Source organism: Sapajus apella, unplaced genomic scaffold (genome assembly GCF_009761245.1).
Source record: "Sapajus apella isolate SASKATOON/1434 unplaced genomic scaffold, GSC_monkey_1.0 scaffold45, whole genome shotgun sequence".
Lineage (NCBI taxonomy): Eukaryota > Metazoa > Chordata > Mammalia > Primates > Cebidae > Sapajus > Sapajus apella.
In genome coordinates this window covers 9,022,451-9,045,904 of record NW_022436985.1, presented here as the reverse complement: position 1 = coordinate 9,045,904, position 23,454 = coordinate 9,022,451, and the positions used below count along the sequence as shown (strand labels likewise).

The following is a 23,454-nucleotide window of genomic DNA, read 5'->3' as shown; positions in this document are numbered from 1 at the left end:
TGCAAAAATATGAAGCCAGCCCAAATGCCCATCAATCAACGAGTGGATAAAGAAATTATAGTGTGTATGCCCATCAATCAACGAGTGGATAAAGAAATTATAGTGTGTATGTTTGTGTGTGTGTGTGTGTGTGTGTGTGTGTGTGTGTGTGTATATATCTCCACATGGAATACCACTCTGCCATGAAATGAAATGAAATAATGCCATTTACAACAATCTGGATAAAATTAAAGACCATTACTCTACGTGAAGTAACTCAGGAATGGAAAATCAAACATCGTATATTCTCATTCATAAGCGGGAGCTAAGTTCTGAGGATGCAAAGGCATGAGAATGACACAATAGACTTTCGGGACTCGAGGAAAGGGTGGGATGGGCTGAGGGATAAAAGGCTACACATTGGGTACAGTGTATGCCATTCACGTGATGGGTACACCAAAATCTCAGAAGTCAGTATTAAAGAACTTATTCATGTAATCAAACAACACCTGTTCCCCCTAAAACTGATGGAAATAAAAATAAATAAATTTTTGAAAACTCTAACTGAAGATAACCTACAGGCAAAATAATAATAATAAAATAGAATACTGAGATAACTAAATATTCTTCGATGAACTCAAGGATACATTACTATTAAGTAATAGTTGCGTTTGTAAGACTTTGAAGCCAAAGATCATTCATTCTCTAGTCATCTGACCCAGGAAAAAATAACTCTCTGATAATTATTATAATTTTGTTCACATATGTGCCTTTTATTTTTTGAAACAGACTCTCTCTCTGTTGCCTAGGCTGGAGTGCAGTGGCGTGATTTCAGCTCACTGCAGCCTTCACCTCCGAGATTCAAATGATTCTCTTGCCTCAGCCTCCTGAGTTGCTGGGATTCCAGATGCGTACCACCACATCCAGCTAATTTGTTTGTATTTTTAGTAGAGAAAGGGTTTTGCTGTGTTGGCTAGGCTGGTCTGAAACTCCTGGGCTGAAGAGATCCACCTGCCTTGGCTTCCCAAAGTGCTGGGATTATCGGCATGAGCCACCACGCCTGGTCCATATGTGCCTTTCTTGTTATTTTTCTAAAACATCTCTGAGACAAGAAAACAAATTTCCTTTTATTTTCTGAATTTGTTTTATGTTCGTTTGCTCTTTATTTTGTTTAATAAATTTTGTCAGACAGCAAGGCAATCTTTATGCAAAATTAAAAAATCAAACCATTCTACAATTTGGCTGCAGCCTATTTTTCTTAATGTATCTTCTAATACTTCTCTTCATCAACCTTCTACCCATTATAGTCTGGTCTATCAACTCTGATCAAAACATATGATGCTCATTTTCTCCTTATACTCTTCACTTATGTCATTCTAACTGAAATATTTCCTCTGGCCAGTTTCCAGTTCTTCTTTTTAAATTTTCTATTTAAATTCTGTCTCCTTCATGAAGCTAGTTCTAATTGATTTAATAGCACATATGGTTTATTCTGCTTATTTGAAATATAATTTCATATAATTTTTATAAGATAGCTTTGTACTGCCAGGCTTAAAGCCCAGAATCTGTATTTCCCAGAATCTTCTGCCAGTAGGATTCTGGTAAATGTCTTCCAGTGAGAGAATTTCTCTGAAGATTTGGAAGGCAGAGGAAAAGACAATGCTACTTTGGGTATTATAGCTGTTACATGGACCTGACTGAGAGAAAACAGATCAGAAGCCAATTTTTACATTTTCGAGTGAACTTACTGTCAACTTCCTTCAAGCCACAACAAACCAACTAAAAGCAACCACCACTACTATCATTAAAAAAAAATCAGCCCAGACTAAACAAGCCTTTGTCGTTCAAGGCTTAAAACAATTCTTGAATCACCAAACTTTCGTGAACAGTAGGAAAGCTACACAGTTGAAGGAACACGCTTCCTATACCCACTCCCAGGAGAATAATGACAAGGAGAGGAATCACAGAGAGTGAAGGCAGCGGCCAGAAAGAAAATAGACAATGGAATTCCTCGCAGAAAACAGAATCTAGGTCTAATCAAGAGCCTCCACTACTTTCTCTGTGTGTGTGTGTCTGTGTGTGTGTGTGTCTGTGTGTGTGTGTGTGTGTGTGTGTGTGTGTGTGTGTGTGTATACTGGGCTGTGAATGGGATTGTTCAGTGTGGTTACACTGCTCTATTTGTATATGGCAATGTGTGTGTGGAGGGAGGGACAGGCAATTTGTCTTTTTATTTCATAGATTCTCTGACCAAGAAGAGCCATGTCTAGACCAGATGGAGTACTCGTGTATCACCAAGCAATTCTGGTCTTTTAAGTTGGTTGTAATGACTGGTTGGTTCTTTGGATTTTCATCTTTGTAGAGGGAGTAAATTGTTTTTTTGCATGATAAAATAAATGGAAAAATATAAGTGGTGAACAGAAGTGTGGGTTGTGGCAATAATACTATGTATTCATCAACCCCTATTTCATTTCCTCTTCTGTGCTCACTGGAAGATGACATTTCCCAGACTTCCAAGAATGCTACTGAGTTCTGGAATGTAAGTAGAAGGGACAAGTGTCACTTCTGTGCTGTGGCAGTTATGGACCTGTGAACTTTGCACATGCCTTCTATCTTTTTTTCAGTGCCCATTTCAGAAGCCATGTTTTCAGATGACACAGGCAGAAGATGGAAGCAGCCTGTGACCAGAATCACTGCTTAGGGTCTTGCTGCTAAGGAATCCCACTCTACCTGCATCAGACTGTGGAAAGACTGAGAAATACACTGATTTTGAATACAGTCCATACTATAATTGGGATGTTTGTTACAGCAGTTAGCATTAAAAAACCTTGGGTAGGCATTGGTCATAATTGTATAACAGAGAAAATGAAGGGAAACTGGAATAAAGAGGTCAGTGAGAACTTTAGGGTTAATAAAAAATAAAGGCAACAGGATAATCTAGTTCTTGCCAAATAGGAATGTAAACCAAAGGTAGATTGGAGGTCAGAAAATCAGTTCAGCACATGTGATGTTTTCATGTAGTTGCCTGTATGTCTGTCTGGTCTCCAGCTCAGTCTGGCTGCTTGAGGTAAGAGACAGTGGCTGTTCACCTTTGTGTCCCAGCTTCTGGCACAGAATAGATGAGATGAAATGTTCAAACTGAGCCTAAGTTTCAGGGTGCTTATCAAAGCAGGGCAGATATGCGAGAGGAGATGATTCAGGTGCAGGGCTGGTCAGGGGTCAGGTATCTAAGTCCAGTCTTTTAGGAAGCTGGATCCTCAGAACCAGGGAGAACAGGCTGGATATGCACTGGATTTCCCGCAGCACTGATCTAGAGACTCTCATAGGGTCCCTTTTATTCCTGGCCTAGGGTTACAACTACTTAGAGCATCTGAAAAGATGCTAAGTATAGAAACAGGGGTTAAATGAGCTAAATTATTAACATTTAAGAAATTAGGTACACCAAGATATGCCATATTTTGTATTATTGTTTAAACTTACTATTAAACCTTGTATTAATTTTTAACATGACAGCATATATGTTATAAAATTTGACAAAACAGGAAAATCCTATCCAAATAATTAAACTTACCTTTCATTAATTCTAATGAGATTCTAAGAATTCTTCAAATAGATTAGCAGTGACCTAAGAAACTCAATAATATGTTTATAATAGAAAATGTAGTCATATATGGGACTCTAATGATAAATCAACAAAGCTTTTTTTTTTTTCCGTTAAACTGATGTTACTAAGCATTGAAGAGAGAGCTTTGCAAAGTGATTTCCCAAGATAATGGAAGAGGCAAAAGAGAAAACAGAGAACTTTATCACCCAGCACCTACAGGGAAGACAGCAAAATATGTAGTTTTCTACTTCCATTAAAAGATGGAGCATTCTCTACTAAATGAAATACACACACATTCATACACATAAACACATGGGAGTGGAAAAAGCAGACGGGAAATTAGTAAGAAAAGCTCAAACAAATTAAAGAAAGATACAAACACACAAACCCCAAAATCTTAAATTCTAGACAGTATTATGTATTTAATAGCTACTGAACCCTTTCTAAACAAAAACTGTAACAAATTTGAGTAGATATTTGAAAGAGCCAAATTCCATTCCCCCCACCACCCACACAATGTGACATTCACCATGTTCACATGAAATAAAAAAACACAATTGATTCATTCATTCCTTCACTCTTGAGCATTTATTGAGGATCACTATGTGCCTGGCATTCTGGAAGTATTACCAAAAACAAATAGAAAGAAGGGGAGGAAATGGCATGATCCTAAAGGAGAGCTCTCTAATGTTATAAAGGACACTCAATACATCAAAAGAGACTTTTGTAGATGGAGCAAATACACTCATGGAATTGATCATTAACCTTCAATATCACAACACATTAAGAACCATATTTAAAATACATGTCTATGGAGGAAAAGCTGACAGACATGAAAAAACAAAGGTCTCCATGTGGACAACAGATGCAGAGAAGAAAGGAAATAACAATCAGAGATCAATGAAATAGGAAACAAAGATACAGTAGAGAATAAACAAAAATAAAAGCTGGTTCTTTGTAAATTATAATTAAAATAGACAAATTTCTGGCAAGCCCAATCAGGAGCCAAAAAGAGAAGGTTCCAAGAGAGAATACTACAAATGAAAAGAAGTTTATAACTACAGACAGAATATTCTACAAATAAGAGCTAACATTAAAATATTTATGCTGATAAACTCAATTACTTAAAATAGACAATTTCCCAGAAAACATATCAAAACAAATTCAGAACAGAAATGTGAATAGACCTATATCCATAAAAGAAATTGATTATTAGTTAAAAGCCAATTTATCAAAACAAATAGAAAACAAAAACATCAAGACCAAATAAACCAATAAACACTAACAGACCCAGAAAGTTTTATCAGTATGCTCTCCCAAATATTAAAGCAGTTGATAGTCTCAATCTTAAAAGAAGAGGAACTCTCTCCAATTCATTTTATTAGGCTACACAACATTTATACCTAAAAGTATGTAGAGCACATACTTAGAAACATGGATACAACCATACTAAAAAAAAAAAAAAATCAGCTACTCAAAACTCATAAGATATTTAAAAATATGTATCAAGGCCAGGTTGAGAACTGGTTTATTCCAGTGATAAACTGCCTGAAGGTTAGAAACATCTATCAATAAAACTCCTCACAATAGAAGAGTAAAAGAGAAAAGCCATACAATTATCTCAACAGATGTAGAAGAAAACATAGTTAAAAATTAACTAATTTAAGACAAAAACTCTTAGCAAACTACAGATATGAGAGAGCCTCCTTAAAATCATAAAGCATACCTACCAAATACAGCAAATGTCATAAACCCAGTAATAGGCAGATATATAAAGGAAAACAGTTATAAAAACATACTGGCTGGGCACAGTGGCTTAGCCTGTAATCCCAGGACTCTGGGAGGCCAAAGTGGGAGGATTGCTTAAAGCCAGGAGTTTAAAACCCACCTGGGCAATGATATGAAAACCTATCTCTACAAAAAATAAAACAATTAGCAGGGTATGTTGGTCACTTGTAGTCTAAGCTACTTGGGAAGCTGAGGCAGGCGTATCATTTAAAATCAGGAAGCTGAGGTTTCAGTGAGCCAAGACTGAGCCGCTGCACTCCAGCCCGGGCCACAGACAGAGCAAGATCCTATCTTCTAAAAGAAAGAAACAACAACAAGAAAAATACTGACACTAACTACTTTCATACAAAATAAAAGTAGCAGTTGAATAATTTCAAGTCCTTATTAAGGGTCCACTAAGTGTCTGGCCTTCTAAAATAATTATTTTTTTAAGTGTCAAGATCATATTTAAAATAATCAGATGTAGAAATTTTCCCTTAAAATCAGTGAGTAAGTCATGGAGGCATGCTATCACCGCTTTTACCTAACCTTGTGCTAAATGCACTACCAACACAGTAGGACAAACCAAAAGAAAGAAAAAAAGAAAACAAGTTAAATGATAAAAGGCTTGAAAAAGAATAAACAATGCTTATTATTTTTTGCTGATACTACATTATTTTTAGCTGATGTAACATTGATTTATTTGATTACATTAAAAAAATCTTTTATACATTTTAAGGTACTATATTCAACATGAATATAATAAATATACGAATATAGAAAAAACTGGCAAAAGGTACTTTGAATACACACAACTGATAACAGCTAAGAAGCAAACTCTTACAAATCAATAAAAGTGATAATCCAATAGTAAAACTGTCAATGACAGAACAAAGAAACACACAAATTAATCATCACAGATATGATCAAAGCTTAATAAACATAGGACAACATAAACATATGAAAAGTTGCCCATCTATGTTAATCAGGATAGACTTCATTATGATGAGGTTACAAATTAAACCCCAAATCTCAGTAGCTTCACAAAATAGGTTTATTTTTGGTCATGACACAGATCCAATGCAGGTTGACAGGGGGCTCTGCTCCACAAAGAAACTAAAAGGTCCATGCTGCACTGTGCAGCTGCTATACAATAAGATATAGTTCAAGAGTTATGCACAAGCTTTTGAATTCCCTGCTCCTGACGTAACATTATAAGTAGTTGACTGGCCCCACCTAACTGCAAAAGGCTGGGAAACACATGGATATTCAGTGTCTCTGGCACAACTAGAAATTAGAGCAATTCAAATTAAGGCAATAGCAAGATGCATCTTAAAGCCATTAAGGCTGAGGAAAACCCGTAACAACAAAAACTCCTATTGCCAAGGACTGGTGAGGAAGTGAAAAATGGAAGCAATCATATACAGATGTTAGCATGTAAGTTGATACAACATCCTAAGAGAGCATTTGTAATTACCTGACAAGTTAAAGATGCACATGCTGATGATCTAATATTTCCACATGTGCACAGAATGAGTCATGTGAAAATTGGTCACTTAAAAATGTTTGTAATAGCAAAATATTGGAAGGGACTTAAATGTTGGAGACAATCTAAGTATTGGAGAAAAATTAGAATAACAACCATATTCTTACTGAAAGTTAACATTGACAGCACTTTGAATAGAAAAAAAGGAAGTCACAGTACACTGTGTACTATTTTTATACAATGTTTTAAAACCTGTAAAACTATAACATTATGTATAGATATATAGATATGGAATGCTCCTATAATATGCATGAAAATGATAAGTATTAATTTTAATTTATTTTTATATTTTGAGACAGAGTCTCATTCTGTCACTCAGGCAGGAGTGCAATGGAAATCTTGGGTCACTGCAACCTCCACCTCCCAGATTCAAGCAATTCTCATGCCTCAGCCTCCTGAGCAGCTGAGATTACAGGCATATGCCACCATGACTAAGTTTTGTATTCTGAATAGAGACAGCGTTTTGCCAAGTTGGCCAATCTGGTCTAGAACTCCTGGCCTCAAATGATCCACCCACCTCAGCCTCCCATGGTGCTGGAATTACAGGCATGAGCCACCGCACCTGGCCTAATTTTTAAATAGTGTTACTTTGAGAGAGGAAAGATGGTACATCAGGATAGATTAGTCATACCCTTTAATTCTAAAGCTACTCATATCCTTTAATTGTAATATAGATAATAAAATCTAAGAAAATACTACTCTATATTCAAAAGTTATTCTTTATTATAGCACTTACATAGTTGTTTTTTATACTAATGATAAATTAGTCTCAAATATTCAAAATGGCTAAATATGATATGACAACACATGAAACATTATGATTAGATGAGATAAAATACATTAAGTAGTTGATACAATGCTTGGTACTTGACTGATGTTAGTTATCATCACCGCTATTATTTCTATTACTACTACGACTATTACTTTTACTAAAACAATAAGCATACAAACTAGTTTGATGCATGCAAACCCATAACATAAATAATGTTAACTGGAAAAAACAGAATACTAATTATAATGTATCTGTTAATGAAAGAAACATAAAATGTATGCATGCCCACTAACACTGATTTTAAAATAACTTGGAAACTTGGTAAAATTCAATGTTTATTAAGTCATTTTGTGAACTATGTATTGAAAAATGATATGGTCACTAAATTTTCTCAAAACCTTATATTATTTTAAGAATCTGGTTTACTTTGCATAGGCATTTTAAAAAACATTTAAGAAAAGATAACTGTGACATCTCATTTCGTTATTGAATAAAATCTCTTCATGGTTCCTGGAAACATTAACCTTTGAAAAGCAAAACAAATTAACAGTTCAGTTGCTTCTACTCCATAACTGTTTGCTTAACAATTACATTATCTTTAGCTCACATCTTATAGTTAACATGACCCTGTTTAATAAAAGAAACACCTATGAAAGCATTAGGAGAATCCAATAACTAACCAAAATGATCATGTGCTTATAATTTAAATTTTTATCGGTACCTTTTTATCATCTGATAAAAGCCAAAACGGAAATAGATTATTATTTTATACTTTCATCCTAGCACTGAATAAATCTGATATTTATCCTCAGACAATGACCTGCCTTGAGTTTTTTGACAAGGTTAAGAATGCAGCAACTGTAGTGTGAAGTCTAGAGCATACCCTAAGGGAAAAGAGAAGGAAGATTGTTTTCTTTGCTCAGTTCATTGGATCCTCTTCAGGGTTTATACAGTGAGCAAAGAAAAGGGGTTATGATGCTTATTTAGAGCCATAGCACCTGTGTGTGGTAGAAAAAGACTTTGTCTCCTCTCCTAACAACTATATTAAGTTACAAGGAGCTGTGTCTTTCTACATTCTATACCTTTTTATCTAAAAATTTATTTGATGTTCTCTTCTGTGTCATCCATTCCAATTATTTGTTGGCATATATAGTCTATGCAGTATTGGGCATGGAATAGTTACACAAGTACGTCTTTGAATTAGCAGGGCTGGGAATCATTACTCATCCAGAAGTGTCATGGCACTGTGTAATAGAGGTATCATCTTTTTCATCCTGGACTCATATTAAGATATGGCTCTCCTACCTAAGGAAAAGAAATATAACACTTCTCATCTCTCAAGAGCAGAGACACCAGCTGGCAGAGGGAACACATGTACGGACAGATGGCTTAGATGAGAGAGACATTTCCAGAGCTAATGGACATAAGCCATTTCTGGATTACCATTTTACATCTCTAGCCCATATAGGGATCAGAAATAGTTAGCTGTCCAAGGCAAATACAGCTGTAACTAGAGTTGTCTGAGGAAGACAGCAATGGAGGCCAAATGGAGTACCATTAATACCAAGGATATGCATCACTCTCACAGCTCACTAAGTCACCCTAGAAAGAACACACTAACCATATTTTGAAGGTGTTCTCAGTTTTAGCTTTCAAAGATCAACTGGAGGAAAAAAGATTTTAAGATAAAATCTTGGTGATAGAGTTAGTACCTTAATAATCTCTTATAGTTCACATGCTCTGCCTCATTCCTGAGATTTGAAATTACAAAGATAATTACCCCAAACTAAGTGGAATTTAGTTTGCTCACGTAAACTTAAACTCATCCATGTAAGGCCACAAAGAAGACAAAGTCACAAACCAAGGCTTAACCAATGAAGTAATTTCTCTATTGAATTAGTTGGTCACAAACCATACAGCCAGATAGATGAAAGGGAGGACAGTAAGTGCACATTAATTATGATTCTTTATATAAAAAACTAACATGTTACAAATGAGACTAATTTCATGAGAGTAATAGAATTGCTTCAAAACATTTTTATGGCCAGTTTCAAGAGTATATTTTATTTTAGAAGTGATTCATTTAAGGTCTTATCACCTCAAAGTAGTCAATACACATAGAGTTAATAAGCAAATGTTATCTAAAAATGTTCTTCAAATCACACATGATTTTTTCCAAAATGAATTTGTTTAGTTAGTATATTTTTGACATTGAATGTTTACTAACTGTATAGTAAATCAAATTTCTCCCATACATTTGAATTAATCATCTGTAAGTTAGGACATGCAAATATTTCACTAAAAAAGACACAAAAATAGTTTGAGTCAAGAAAAGAAATCTTAATAGAGAGTTGAAATAATTTTCTAGAAAAGAATAAAAGCAGAATAAGTTTTATAAGACAGTTTTATTTCTTTAAAAATAAACCATACACTCTTGCCGTAAGTTAAACACTAAATAATAGCTCAATGTTGCTCTTGAATTGTCTTTGAAAATAAAACAATTATTTTTATAGTTATTTCCTATTAAAATCAGAAAATAGAGTTTTTAAAACTTTGCCTGCTGTGAATTAAAAAATGTTTGAAGAATATGTTGTCTTAGAACTGGAAAAAAAGTAGCTCTATTAATATCACGGTGGCTAATAATAAAAAAAAATAGATATTGGCATGGATGTAGTAAAAAGGGAACATTTCTACACTGCTGGTGGGAATGTAAACTAGTACAACCACTATAGAAAACAGTGTGGTGATTCCTTAAAGAACTAAAAGTAGAACTACCATCTGATCCAGCAATCCCACTACTGGGTGTCTACCCAAAGGAAAAGAAGCCATTATACAAAAAAGATACTTTCAAATGCATGTTTATAACAGCATGATTCACAATTGCAAAAATATGGAACCAGCCAAAATGCCCATCAATGAGTGGATAAAGAAATTGGGTACGTGTGTATGTGTGTATATGTGTGTGTGTATATATATGTATACACTCACACACATACATATATATGATGGAACACTATTCAGCCATAAAAAGGAATGAATTAATGGCATTCATAGCAACCTGGATGAGACTGGAGACTATTATTCTAAGTGAAGTAACTCAGTAATGAAAAACCAAACATTGTATGTTCTCACTCGTAAGTGAAAGCTAAGCTCTGAGGATGCAAAGGCATAAAACTAATACAATGGACTTTGGGGACTTGTGGGGAAAGGGTGGGAAGGAGTTGAGGGATAAAAGGCTACAAATTGGGTTCGGCATACAGTGCGTGGGTGATGAGTGCACCAAAATCTTACAAATCACCACTCAAGAACTTACTCATGTAACCCAATACCACCTGTTCCACAAAAACCTATGGAAATAAAATAAATAAATGTCAGTGATGGCTAGTTAGGGGTATTATATATACTAAGTAAGTAGGCATTCTATTCAAATGAAGAGATTAAAGATTAGAAAAGTAAGAGGCTATAAAACTAACGCAATTACTTTTTTGCGTGGACAAATAAATGATCAAATTCTCATCAAACGTTTTGGATTAAAGAAGTTTTTCTAGGCTGAAAACTCAAAAACCTAGAGTGTCTCTTCTCCAAATGACTGCAACACCTCTCCAGTAAAGGCACAGAACTGGGTGGAGGCTGAGATGGCTGAATTGACAGAAGCAGGTTTCAGAAGATGGGTGATGAAGAACTTCGCAGAGCTAAAGGAGCATGTTGTAACCCACGCAAAGAAGCTAAGAATCATAATGAAACAAGACAGGAGCTGACAGCCAGAATAGCCAGGTTAGAGAGGAACATAACTGACCTGATAGAGCTGAAAAACACAATACAAGAAATTCATAATGCAATCACAATTATCAATGGCAGAATAGACCAAGTGAAGGAAAGAATATCAGAGCTTAAAGATTCCCTTTCTGAAATAAGACAGGCAGACAAGAATACAGAAAAAAGAATGAAAATAAATAAACAAAACCTCTGAGAAATATGGGATTATGTAAAGAGATTGAACCTATGACAGCTTGGGGTACCTGAAAGAGATAAGGAGAATGGAATCAAGTTGGAAAACATACTTCATATGCTGAAAAACATGCATCATCCAGAAGAACTTCCCCAACCTAGCAAGACAGGCCAACATTCAAATTCAGAAAATCTAGAGAACCCCAGTAAGATACTGCATGAGAAGATCAACCCCAAGACACATAATCATCAGATCCTCTAAGGTCAAAATTAAAGAAAAAATGTCAAGGGCATGCAGGGAGAAAGGCCAGGTCACTTACAAAGGGAAACCTATCAGACTAATGGTGGACCTCTCAGTGGAAACTCTAATAAGCCAGAGAAATTAGGTAGCCGCTTAAAGAAAAGAATTTCCAACCCAGAATTTCATATCTGGTCAAACTAAGCTTCATAAGCAAAGGAGAAATAAGATGCTTTGCAGACAAGCAAATGCTGAAGGTATTTGTCACCACCAGGCTTGCCTTACAAGAGCTCCTGAAGGAAGCACTAAATATGGAAAAGAAAAACTGTTACCAGCCACTAAAAAAACACACTGAAGTACATAGATTAGTGATTCTATAAAACATTCACATAAACAAATCTGTAAAATAACCAGCTAGCATCATGATGATAGGATCGAATTCACACATGACAATACTAACCTTAAATGTAAATGGGCTAAACTTCCCAATTAAACAACACAGAATGGCAACCTGGACAGAGTCAAGATCCATCATGATCCTGTCTTCAACAGACCCAACTCCTGTCAAAGATACACATAGGCTCAAAATAAAGGGACGGAGGAAAATTTACCAAGCAAATGGAAAACAGAAAAGGCAGGGGTTGCTATCCTAGTTTCTGACAAAATAGGCTTTAAACCAACAAAGATTAAAAAAAGACAAAGAAGGGCATTACATAATGGAAAATGGTTCATTTCAATAGAAAGAGCTATCTTAAATATATATGCACCCAATAAAGGAGCACCCAGATTCCTAAAGCAAGTCCGTTGAGACCTACAAAGAGACTTGGACTCCCACACAATAATAGTGGGAGATTTTAAAATCCCACTGAAAATATTAGATTATCTAGGCAGAAAATTAACAAAGATATTCAAGACCCGAATTCAACTCTGGATCATGCAGACCTGATAGATAACTACAGAACTCTCCACCCAGAAACAACAAAACATATATTCCTCTCATCGCCACACAGCACTTACTCTAATATTGACCACATAATCGGAAGTAAAACACTCCTCAACAAATGCAGAGGAACTGAAATCATAACAAATAGTCTCTCAGACCACAGTACAATCAAATTAGAACTCAAGATTAAGAAATTCACTCAAAACCACACAACTACATGGAAATTGAACAACCTGCTCCTGAATGACACTTGGGTAAATAATGAAATTAAAGCAGAAATCAATAAGTTATTTGAAACTGAGAAAAAAGAAACAATGTATCAGAATCTCTGGGACTCATCTAAAGCAGTGTTAAGAGGGAAATTTACAGCACCAAATACCTAACATCACAACGAAAAGAACTAGAGAACCAAGAGCAAACAAACCCCAAAACAAGCAGAAGACAAGAGTGGAAATGAAGGAGACAGAAACATGAAAAACCCTTCAAAAAATAACAAATCCAGGAGCTGCTTAAAAAAAAATTAGACGACTAGCTAGGCTAATAAAGAATAAAAGAAAGAAGAATCAAATAGACAATCAGAAATAATAAGGGGGATATCACCACTGACCCCACAGAAATACAGTCATAAGATAAAACTATAAACACCAGTATGCATATAAACTAGAAAATCTAGAAGAAATGGATAAATTTCTAGACACATACACCCTCCCAAGACGGAACCAGGATGAAATTGAATCTCTGAATAATGACAAATAATGACAAATAATCTCTGAATTAGACAAATAATGAGTTCTAAAATTGAGGCATAAGAAATGGCCTACAACCAAAAAGAGCCCAGGACAAGAAAGATTCACAGCAGAAGTCTACCAGAGGTACAAAGAAGAGCTTCTGAAACTATTCCAAAAAATTGAAAAGGAGGGACTCCTCCCTAACTCATTCTATGAGGCCAGCATCATCCTGATATGAAAACCTGGTAGAGATACAACAAAAAAAGAAAACTTCAGGCCAATATCCCTGATGAATAGCAATGCAAAAATTGTCAATAATACACTAGCAAACCAAATCCAGCAACACATAAAATAGCATATGCACCATGATCAAGTCAGCCTCATCCCTGGGATGCAAGGTTGGTTCAACATAGGCAAATCAGTAAATGTAATTGATCACATAAACAGTACTAAAGACAAAATACAAACAAACAACAACAACAAGAAAAACCACATGATTATCTCAATAGAGGCAGAAGAGACCTTTGATAAAATTCAACATACTTCATGTTAAAAACTCTGAATAAAATAAGTATTGAAGAAATATACCTCAAAATAATAAGAACTATATATGATAAGCCCACAGCCAATATCATACTGAATGAGCAAAAGCTGGAAGTGTTCCTCTTGAAAACCGACACAAGACAAGGATGCCCTCTCTCACCACTCCTATTCAACATAATATTAGAAGTTTTGGTCAGGGCAATCTGGCAAGAGAAAGAAATTAAGAGCATTCAAATAGAAAGAGAGAAAATCAAACTATCCCTATTTGCAGTTGACATACTTCTATATCCAGAAAATCCCATCATTTCACCCAAAAAGCTTCTTAAGCTGATAAGCAACTTCAGCAAAGTCTTAGGATAAAAAAGCTATGTGCCAAAATCATACTATTCCTATTCACCAACAACAAAGCCAAATCATGAATGAACTCCCATTCACAATTACTATAAAAAGAATAAAATACCTAGGAATACATCTAACAAGGGATGTGAAGGACCTCTTCACGGAGAACTACAAATCACTGCTCAAAGAAATCAGAGAGGACACAAACAAATATAAACATTCCATGCTCATGGATAGGAAGAATCAGTATCATGAAAACAGACATACTGCTCAAAATATTTATAGATTCAATGCTATTCCCATTAAACTATCATTGACATTCTTCACAAAATTAGAAAACAACTATTGTAAAATTCACATAGAAACAAAAAAGAACCAAAACATACAACAAAATCCTAAGCAAAAATAACAAAGCTGGATGTATCATGCTACCTGACTTCAAACTATAGTACAAGGCCACAGTAACCAAAACAGCATGGTACTGGTACAAGAACAGCATGGTACTGGTATAAAAACAGACGCGTAGACCAATGGAATAGAATAGAGAACTTAGAAACAAGACTGCACACATACAATTATCTGATCTTTGACAAAACTGACAAAAGCAAACAATGGGAAAATGATTTTATAATAAATGGTGCCGAGAGAACTGGCTAGCCATATGCAGCAAATTGAAGCTGGACCCCTTCCTTACACTTTATACAAAAATTAATTCAAAATGGATTAAATATTTCTAGGATTTTTATGGTTTTGGGTTTTACATTTGCTGCAAAAATTTTACAAGAAAATTGTATGCAATACCATTCAGGACATATGCATGGGCAAAGATTTCATGTTGAAAACACCAAAAGCAATTGCAACAAAAGCAAAAATTGACAAATGGGATCTAATTAAACCAAAGAGCTTTTGCACAGCAAAAGAAACTGTCACCAGAGTGAACAGACAACTTACAGAATGGGAGAAAATATTTGCAACTTATCCATATGATGAAGGTCTAATATTAAGTCTACAAGAACTTAAACAAATTTACAAGAAAAAGAAATCCCATTAAAAAGTGGGCAAAGGACATGAACAGATACTTCGCAAAAGAAGACATTTATGTGGTCAACAAACGGGAAAATTAGCTCAACTTCACTGATCATTAGACAAATGCAAATCAAAACTACAATGAGATGCCATCTCATACCAGTCAGAATGGCTATTATTAAAAAGTCAAGAAAGAACAGATGCTGGTGAGGTTGCAGAGAAAAAGAAACACTTTTACACTGTTGGTGGAAGCGTAAATTAGTTCAACCACTGCGGAAGACAATATGGTTATTCCTCAAAGATGTAGAACCATAAATACCATTTGACCCAGCAATCCCATTACTGGGTATATACCCAAAAGAATATAAATCATTCTATTATAACAATACATGTACACATATGTTCACTGCAGTTCTATTCCAATATCAAAGACATGGCATCAACCCAAATGCCCATCAATGTTAGACTTGATCAAGAAAATGTGGTACACATACACCACGGAATACTATGCAGCCATAAAAAGGAACAAGATCACGTCTTTTTTAGAGACATGGATGGAACTGGAAACTGATATTCTCAGCAAACTAACGCAGGAACAGAAAACCAAACACTGCATGTTCCCACTTATAAATGGGAGCTGAATCATGAGACCACATGGAAACAGGGAGGGGAACAACACACACTGGGACCTGTCTGCGGGGTGGTGTTGGGGGAGGGACAGCATCAGGAATAGCTAATGGATGCTGGGCTTAATGCCTACGTGATGGGAGGAGATCTGTGTAGCAAACCATCAAGGCGCACGTTTATCCATGTGACAAGTCTGCACAACCTGCACATGTACCCCTGAACTTAAATAAAAGCTGATGGAAATAAGAAGTTTTTCTTTTCACTGGCAAAACAACTATGTGCATTTTGGATCTTTTTCTTACTAAAGGAAACAAAATGTTACACATTAATGCCTTTATTCTATCATATACATAATCTTAGTTTTTTGTTAAAATTCATGTAAATACTTTCCATTGATTATGTGTTACTTCATAATTATGAAACATCAATAAAGTGATTTTTATGTTTTTAAAAATTACAGCTGAACACTTAACCCCTAGAAGGGAAAATGAAATCTCATGCATTTCTATTATGCTTAGAAATACCCTAGGAAGATCTATTGCACTTGACTATTTCCTATGTTGGAGGCTAGAAAGCCCAGACCCTCCCCTCCCCTTCTCTCCCCTCCCCCCCCATCTGATCTCCTCCCCTCCTCTCCCCTCCCATCTCATCTCCTCCCCTCCCATCTCATCTCCTCCCCTCTCCTCTCTTTGCCCTCTTCTCTCCTCCTCTCCCCTCCCCTCCCTTCCCCTTCTCATCTCCTACTCCTCATTCTTGCTGCCCAGGTTGGAGTGCAAAGGCATGGTCTTGGCTCACTGCAACCTCTGCCTTCTGGGTTCAAGCAATTCTTCTGCCTCAGCCTCTCAAGTAGCTGGGATTACTGGTGCATGCTACCCAAGCCCGGCTAATTTTTTTGTATTTTTAGTAGAGATGGGGTCTCACCATGTTGACCAGGCTGGTCCTTTTTCTTTTTGAATAGTGAACTTTTTGGCATTTTACTTTTTATATATTTCTTTTAAAAAATTTTTTATTTTACGTTTGGGGGTGCATGTGAAGGCTACATAGGTAAACTCGTGTCATGGGGGTTTGTTGTACATATTATTACATCACCTAGTTATTAAGCCCAGTACTCAACAGGTATCTTTTCTGCTCCTCTCCCTCCTCTCACCCTCCACACTCAAGTAAACCCTAGTGTCTGCTGTTTCCTACTTTGTGTTCAGAAGTTCTTATCATTTAGCTCCCACTTATAAGTGAGAACGTGGCATTTGGGTTTCTGTTCCTGCATTAGTTTGCTAAGCATGATAGCCTCCAGTTCCATCCATGTTCCTGCAAAAGGCATGGTATCATAGAAACAATGTTACTAAGCAGAAGTAAAACTATCTAATAAAAATTAGCACTGTGTTAAATAATAGGTGTGTCCTAAGAATTTTTGGCTGAATACAACCATGGATTAAATGTACTACACAAAAAGTACTTTTAGATCACCAGATCCTCTCCCAACACTCCCCCATGCCTACTTCCCAGAAAAAGCAAAGAAACAAATAAAAAACTAAAACTGCTGAAGGAAATGCAAGCAACAGGGCATGGAAATCGTAGAGCATAAAGAACCATGCTGACGGGGTGTGGTGGCTCATGCCGGTTAATCCCAGCACTTTGGGAAGCCAAGGCAGGTAGATCACCTGAGGTCAGGAGTTTGAGACCAGCCTGGTCATCACGGTAAAACCCTGTCTCCACTAAACATACAAAAAATTAGCTGGGCATGGCAGTACGTGCCTGTAGTCCCGGCTACTCCAGAGGCTGAGCCAGGAGAACCGCCTAAACCTGGGAGGCGGAGGTTGCAGTGAGCCAAGATTGTGCCACTGCACTTCAGCTTGGACGAAAAAGCAAGACTCTGTCTCAGAACAAACAAACAAACAACAACAACAAAAACCAAGAACAATGCTAAAGATTTCACATGATCACCTAAAGAGCAAACATAGTTTACCTTGGTTTTTGGAGGTGGTTTTGGCGTGTCTCTTTCTAAGCCTCTTGTTAAAAGGATGGGCAGGGAGTTCTTACAATTGGCCTCCTATAAAAGAAGTATAAAGGAAACATTAGGGATTAAAAAACATTTACCCTAACCAAAAATTACAAGGAAGTGAAAAGAAATTTTTAAGAGAGCGCATTTCTAGATTGAGTTGTTCACATTAGAAGCTGGTAAAATTGGAGTAAGGGGTCAAAACTTTTCCTCTCACTTGTCATATACAACAGTAAAGTAAGACCAAGATGGTGATGGAGGAGGTGGGAGATATACAGTATATATATTCAGAGGTGATCTTTAAAAATCTTATCTGCACTATTATATCATTTTATCACATACATATCCACGCTAGACAGCTAGCTCTTGTTTTGAGAAGTGAATAGTTAAATCTCCAAAATCTCAACCAACAAACTTAAAGTTGCCAATGTTCCCCACATTTTACAGATGGGTTCTGACTCTTTACATACTTGATCTTAAACAAATTCCTTCAGATAATCTAGCAAACAACTATTAAATAGTGATAGTTTTGTATTAATACCCTGTGGAAGAATATATGCATATCAGTTTCCAGAATTATTAAACCTCTAAGTCCTTGGTTCACGCCAAAACATTTGCCAAAATAACGGCAGCAATTACAAGGCTGCAGCTGAGGCAGATCTGTATAGATTTATTAGTTTGTATTCCTACATGATAAACAGAAATGACAGTAATCTTGTTACTTTTGTTGTTTCAATAATGCAGAGCCCCACTTCCAGATAGCCATTAACTTGGATAAGCTTTCCATAGATGATTCCATCTCCAAATTAAGATAGGAAAAGAATGCATACAAGGAAAATTATAGACAACGAGAAGGCTAAGGAGAAAGTCAGATTTTTTAGCTTCTTCCATAATTCTCTGTATCCCACTTCTTCCCCAATACTCCTGCCATTCAGTAATCTAAATTATACATTTTTTAAAGTTTAGTCTATGGCTAATTCATCATAATCTTTTAAACATAATTTTAGTCTACATACTTTACAATATTATTAAAATTTGCTGGAATTCTATTCACTTATTTCTAAAGGGAACAATATATTATTAGGATAAAATATCCCTAAAGAAAGTAACGACACCACTTATTATGAATAAAGATTGAATCTTATGACGTATCAGGCACTGCTAAAGCCTCTGCATTTATAACGCCATTTTTACCCCCAGTAGTCCTATGAGCTAGGAACTATCATCATCATCTCCCCTTTAAGGCTAACACAACGCAGCCTTACAGAAATTCAGTTAACTTGCCCAAGGTCACACAGGACTCTAAGTTTGTTCTGTATAACTTTAGGGCCTGAGCTCTTACAGCTGTTATATGTTATTCATCTCCAATACACTATACTTGGCATCTTAAACCACTAAGTTGTGGAACCACCGCATTTTAAAGGCAAAAGAGTTTTTTAAAGGTCAACTAGTCTGCCTCCCTGATTTTACAGATGAGGGACTTGGATCCCGAGGTGATGTGTCCAAGATCACATAGACAGTGGCAAAGCTGAGACTCATGCTTGGATGACAAAGCAGTACACAGCACCTGTTCTCAGGTTTGTGCTAGGGACAAACATTCCCAGACACATAGGGGATTGGAAGCTTCTTCTAAGCTGGGGAGTAGCTGCAGGTACTGCCAACACTCTCAGCTGCCTGTGGCCTCACGTAGCCCTACGTAAGTACCAAAGGGTACATTTCTGAGATCCCTAAATAAGTGTGCATTCTGGTCCTACCCTTTCCCACCAGTTACAACACCTGCTGGTGGTAAGCTGCTTTCTGGAAATAGTGAATGAACCCATTCCCGCTTCTGACTCACTGTGAGAGGGATAAACTATATCCAGCATGACATTTAGGAGAGCCAAATGCATAATCTATTGCATAACTTGGCTATGCTTGAATAACACAATTATGCTTTATCCTTGTACCCGTTTTTTAAACTACTGGTATATAAATGCTAGAATATGATGAAAAGAAACAAGGCTGGCTGTTAAGGGAAATTAATAGAAACATCTGATTTTTATCTATGACTGAGTGTTTATGAATGCCTATAATTCTTTCTTCCTTATGCATAAAAGAGAAGTGACAGTATTTCTTTATTCTATTTTCTGTCCCTGTCTCTGTGAATTAAAATTTGCTGGAATTATATTCATTTATTTCAAAAGGTGCAATGTTGACAGTCAACTTTTCCCTATAAGACTCTGGAAACATTTTTTCTAAACTTCTATTTTGCAAATGTCACCTACATGAATTATATTTATTTTTTGTTTTATGACTTTAAACTCAGACAACACAGACAAGGTAAACTTTGGCAGTCTGAGAATGAACTGGCAGTTAAGATATCCAGCTCAAGGAAGAAGCAGTATTTACTGATGAAAAGACAAGCCAGCACCTGTTCAGAGTTGCATTCCCAGTACCCCATCAGAATGGTACTGAAACAGCAGCCCCCACCCTTGCAGCAAGCACGAGCGAAGGGGCTGCAGAGCCAGAGGACACAGGTAACACCTTCCTGCAAGCTCCGTGGTACTTAGATTTCTGGGAAGAAGTTAAATAATTCAACTAGTAGCCTAAGCAAATAATGTAATGACTTAATGTATTCTTTTAAAACATATATTATGCAGTTAAGTATGAAGTATTAAGATAAAACATTTTACAAACCTTTATAAAGCCATTTATGCTTGTACATATGTATCTAAGAAAGTTGAAAATTTATGTCCACATAAACATATACACAAATGCAATAGTAGCATTATTCATAATAGCCTAAAAGTGGTGACAATCCAAATGCCCATCAACTGATGAATGGATAAACAAGACATGGTATTGTCACATAATAGGATATTATTCAGCTATAAAAAGGAATAAAGTACTGACACCTGCTACAACATGAACTTTGAAAACATGCTAAGTGAAAGAATCAGACAAAAAGGACATATATTGTGTGATTCCACTTATACTGACAGAAAGATTGGTTATCGCCAGGGGCTGGGAGGAGTGGGGAATGTGGAGTGACTGCTAATTGGTCTGAAGTACATGAGGTTTCTTTCTTTTTTGAGATGGAGACTTGCTCTGTTGCCAGGCTGGAGTGCAGTGGTGTGATCTTGGCTCACTGCAATCTCTGCCTCCCAGGTTCAAGTGATTCTCTTGCCTCAGCTTCCCGAGTAGCTGGGACTACAGGCGTGCGCCACCATGCCCACCTAATTTTTGTATTTTTAGTAGAAACGGGATTTCATCATGTTGGCCAGGATGGTCTTGACCTTTTGACCTCATGATCCACCTGTCTTGGTGTCCCCAAGTGTTGGGAATTACAGGTGCGAGCCAGTGTACCCGGCCGAGGTTTCTTTTAAGGGTGATAAAAATATTCTGGAATTAGATAATGGTGATGGTTGTACAATTTTGTGAACACTTTAAAACCATAGATTATATACTTTATAAGGATGAATTTCAATGCTTTGTGAATTCTAAATTTTTTACAAAGCCATGTAAAGTTCGCACATTCTCAAGGCACAAGGAAGAGACCTTGGGTTTGTGTTCAAACTTTTACTTTAGAATAACTTTTTGGAAAAAGTGAGTTTCTGAGTGTTAACTTGTAAGTAGGCATGAATATGTATTCAATGAATATCAGTTGAATCTTACTACTAGTTGGAATGGGTGGTATTCCAATGCTGGGCACTGGAGAATGAAGGGCCAAACTGGACATTAATAGATCATATAGGGTCTATTTGTATTTATTGTAAACATTTGGTCTACTTACATGAGACTTTTGGCTGAACTGATTGCTCACTTTAATGACCTTTGCACAACACCTACTTGCTTAAACCAGCTGTGACATGGTATCATGAGAACACCAATTAAAAATACAATAAGGAAGGAAAAAAAATACCTTGTTTATCATGGCCTCTTTTGCATTACTATTCAATTACTAATGGCATTTAAAAACAGAAAAGTACTCACTGCCCCCTCAGCCTTGCACACTACTCCCCTCACAGCTCTTTTAAGGCTTGCTCCCTTGTTTCATTCAGGTCTTTGCTCAATTTCACTGGAGCAGAATCTCTTCCGAGGACGGCGCGTGGGAAGGGCTCTCTAATCACCACCTCTCTCCTCTTCCACTTGCTCTCTATCTCCATACCCTATGTTTCTCCATAGCCCTTAGAAATATCTGACTTTAAATTACACTTATGTTTTTAATTCTTTATTGTCCATCTCACCCTACTCTATGAGAAGACTTGGTCAGTCTTGTTCATAAATATATTATATCCACAGAGTCTACAACTAGGTTGGGCACATAGTAGGAGCTCAATTGTTATGTGACTGAGTAAACTGAATGGATAAAATCCCCTTCACAACACCCTGGGCATTACTCCAGCTTTTAGTTCCTTCTTAATTCCCTTCTTAAATTCCCTTTATGATCCTTCATTCTCTTGCTAATACCCTTCATTTCTTTCCTCCAGTCTCCAATAATTGTATTCACCTCACAAAAGTACAAAGCTATATGCTTTCTCTGTGCTGGGAATGGTGCAACTCAAAGTGGCTGGAAGAAAATTATAGAATTGGTTGATTGGTTTCACATTAAATTTATGACCACAAACTCTGAATGGGCCATCCCTCATGTACAGCAATTCTGCTATACTTCTTGAGTAACCTGATTTTCAACTTTCCAAGATGATATTTCTTGTCTTTTCCTCTCTTCTCAAACCCTTTTCTTTCCATTCTTGCTTCATAATCTTTGGAAAAGCAGAAACATCGGAGCAGAAGCTACTCATTGCCACACCATCAAATCTACAAGCCTGGCTGAAATCATTCCATCCTCTCTGCCCTCCCTGTTGTTGCAATGAAAGATAAGACTGGTTGCATCGAACAGCAATTCCCTCCATATGCACAGTGGATCTCATCTCTCTCACCTCCTCAAAAGTTGCTTCTTCAATGATTTCCTCTCCCTCCCTCCCCACTAAGATCATTCCCATCAATCACAAGCATGCTCTGGAGTAATATCTCATTGCTTCTGTTTATTTTTAAAAGAATATCTTAATCCTACATCTCCCATTAGCTGTGGCCCTATGTTTTTGCTTCCCTGCATAGTAAATTCCTTTAAAACATTCATCTTCACTCACTGTCTCTACTACTTCACCTCCAAATCATTCTTCAATGCCCTAAGATCTGTTCTTTGTCTCACTATTTCACTGAATCTGCCAAAACAGTCACAGCTCTGCCTCCATCTTACTCATGTTCTTATCAACATTTGAAGAAGGTGACTGTTTTTAAATTACTCTCCTCTCTTAGCTTCCATGACCTCGCTGGTAGGTGGCTTGTGATGGTTAAATTTAGGTGTCAACTTGACTGAATGAAGACATGACCAAAGAGTTCACCAAACATTATTTCTGGA

At 36.5% G+C, this 23,454-nt stretch overlaps 1 protein-coding gene across 8 annotated transcripts in view; it reads right to left on the bottom strand.

Moving 5' to 3' along the window:
* The window catches only part of FAM13A (family with sequence similarity 13 member A), a 393,400-nt gene that overhangs the window by 155,440 nt on the left and 214,506 nt on the right, over positions 1-23,454 (bottom strand). For 7 of the 8 annotated variants that reach the window (XM_032239626.1, XM_032239624.1, XM_032239629.1 and 4 more), the window contains one exon: positions 18,021-18,104. The exons of the other annotated variant lie outside the window; for it this stretch is intronic. In XM_032239626.1, the coding sequence (XP_032095517.1) occupies positions 18,021-18,104 (84 nt within the window). The remainder of the gene's footprint in view (positions 1-18,020; positions 18,105-23,454) is intronic. 8 annotated transcript variants of the gene reach the window in all.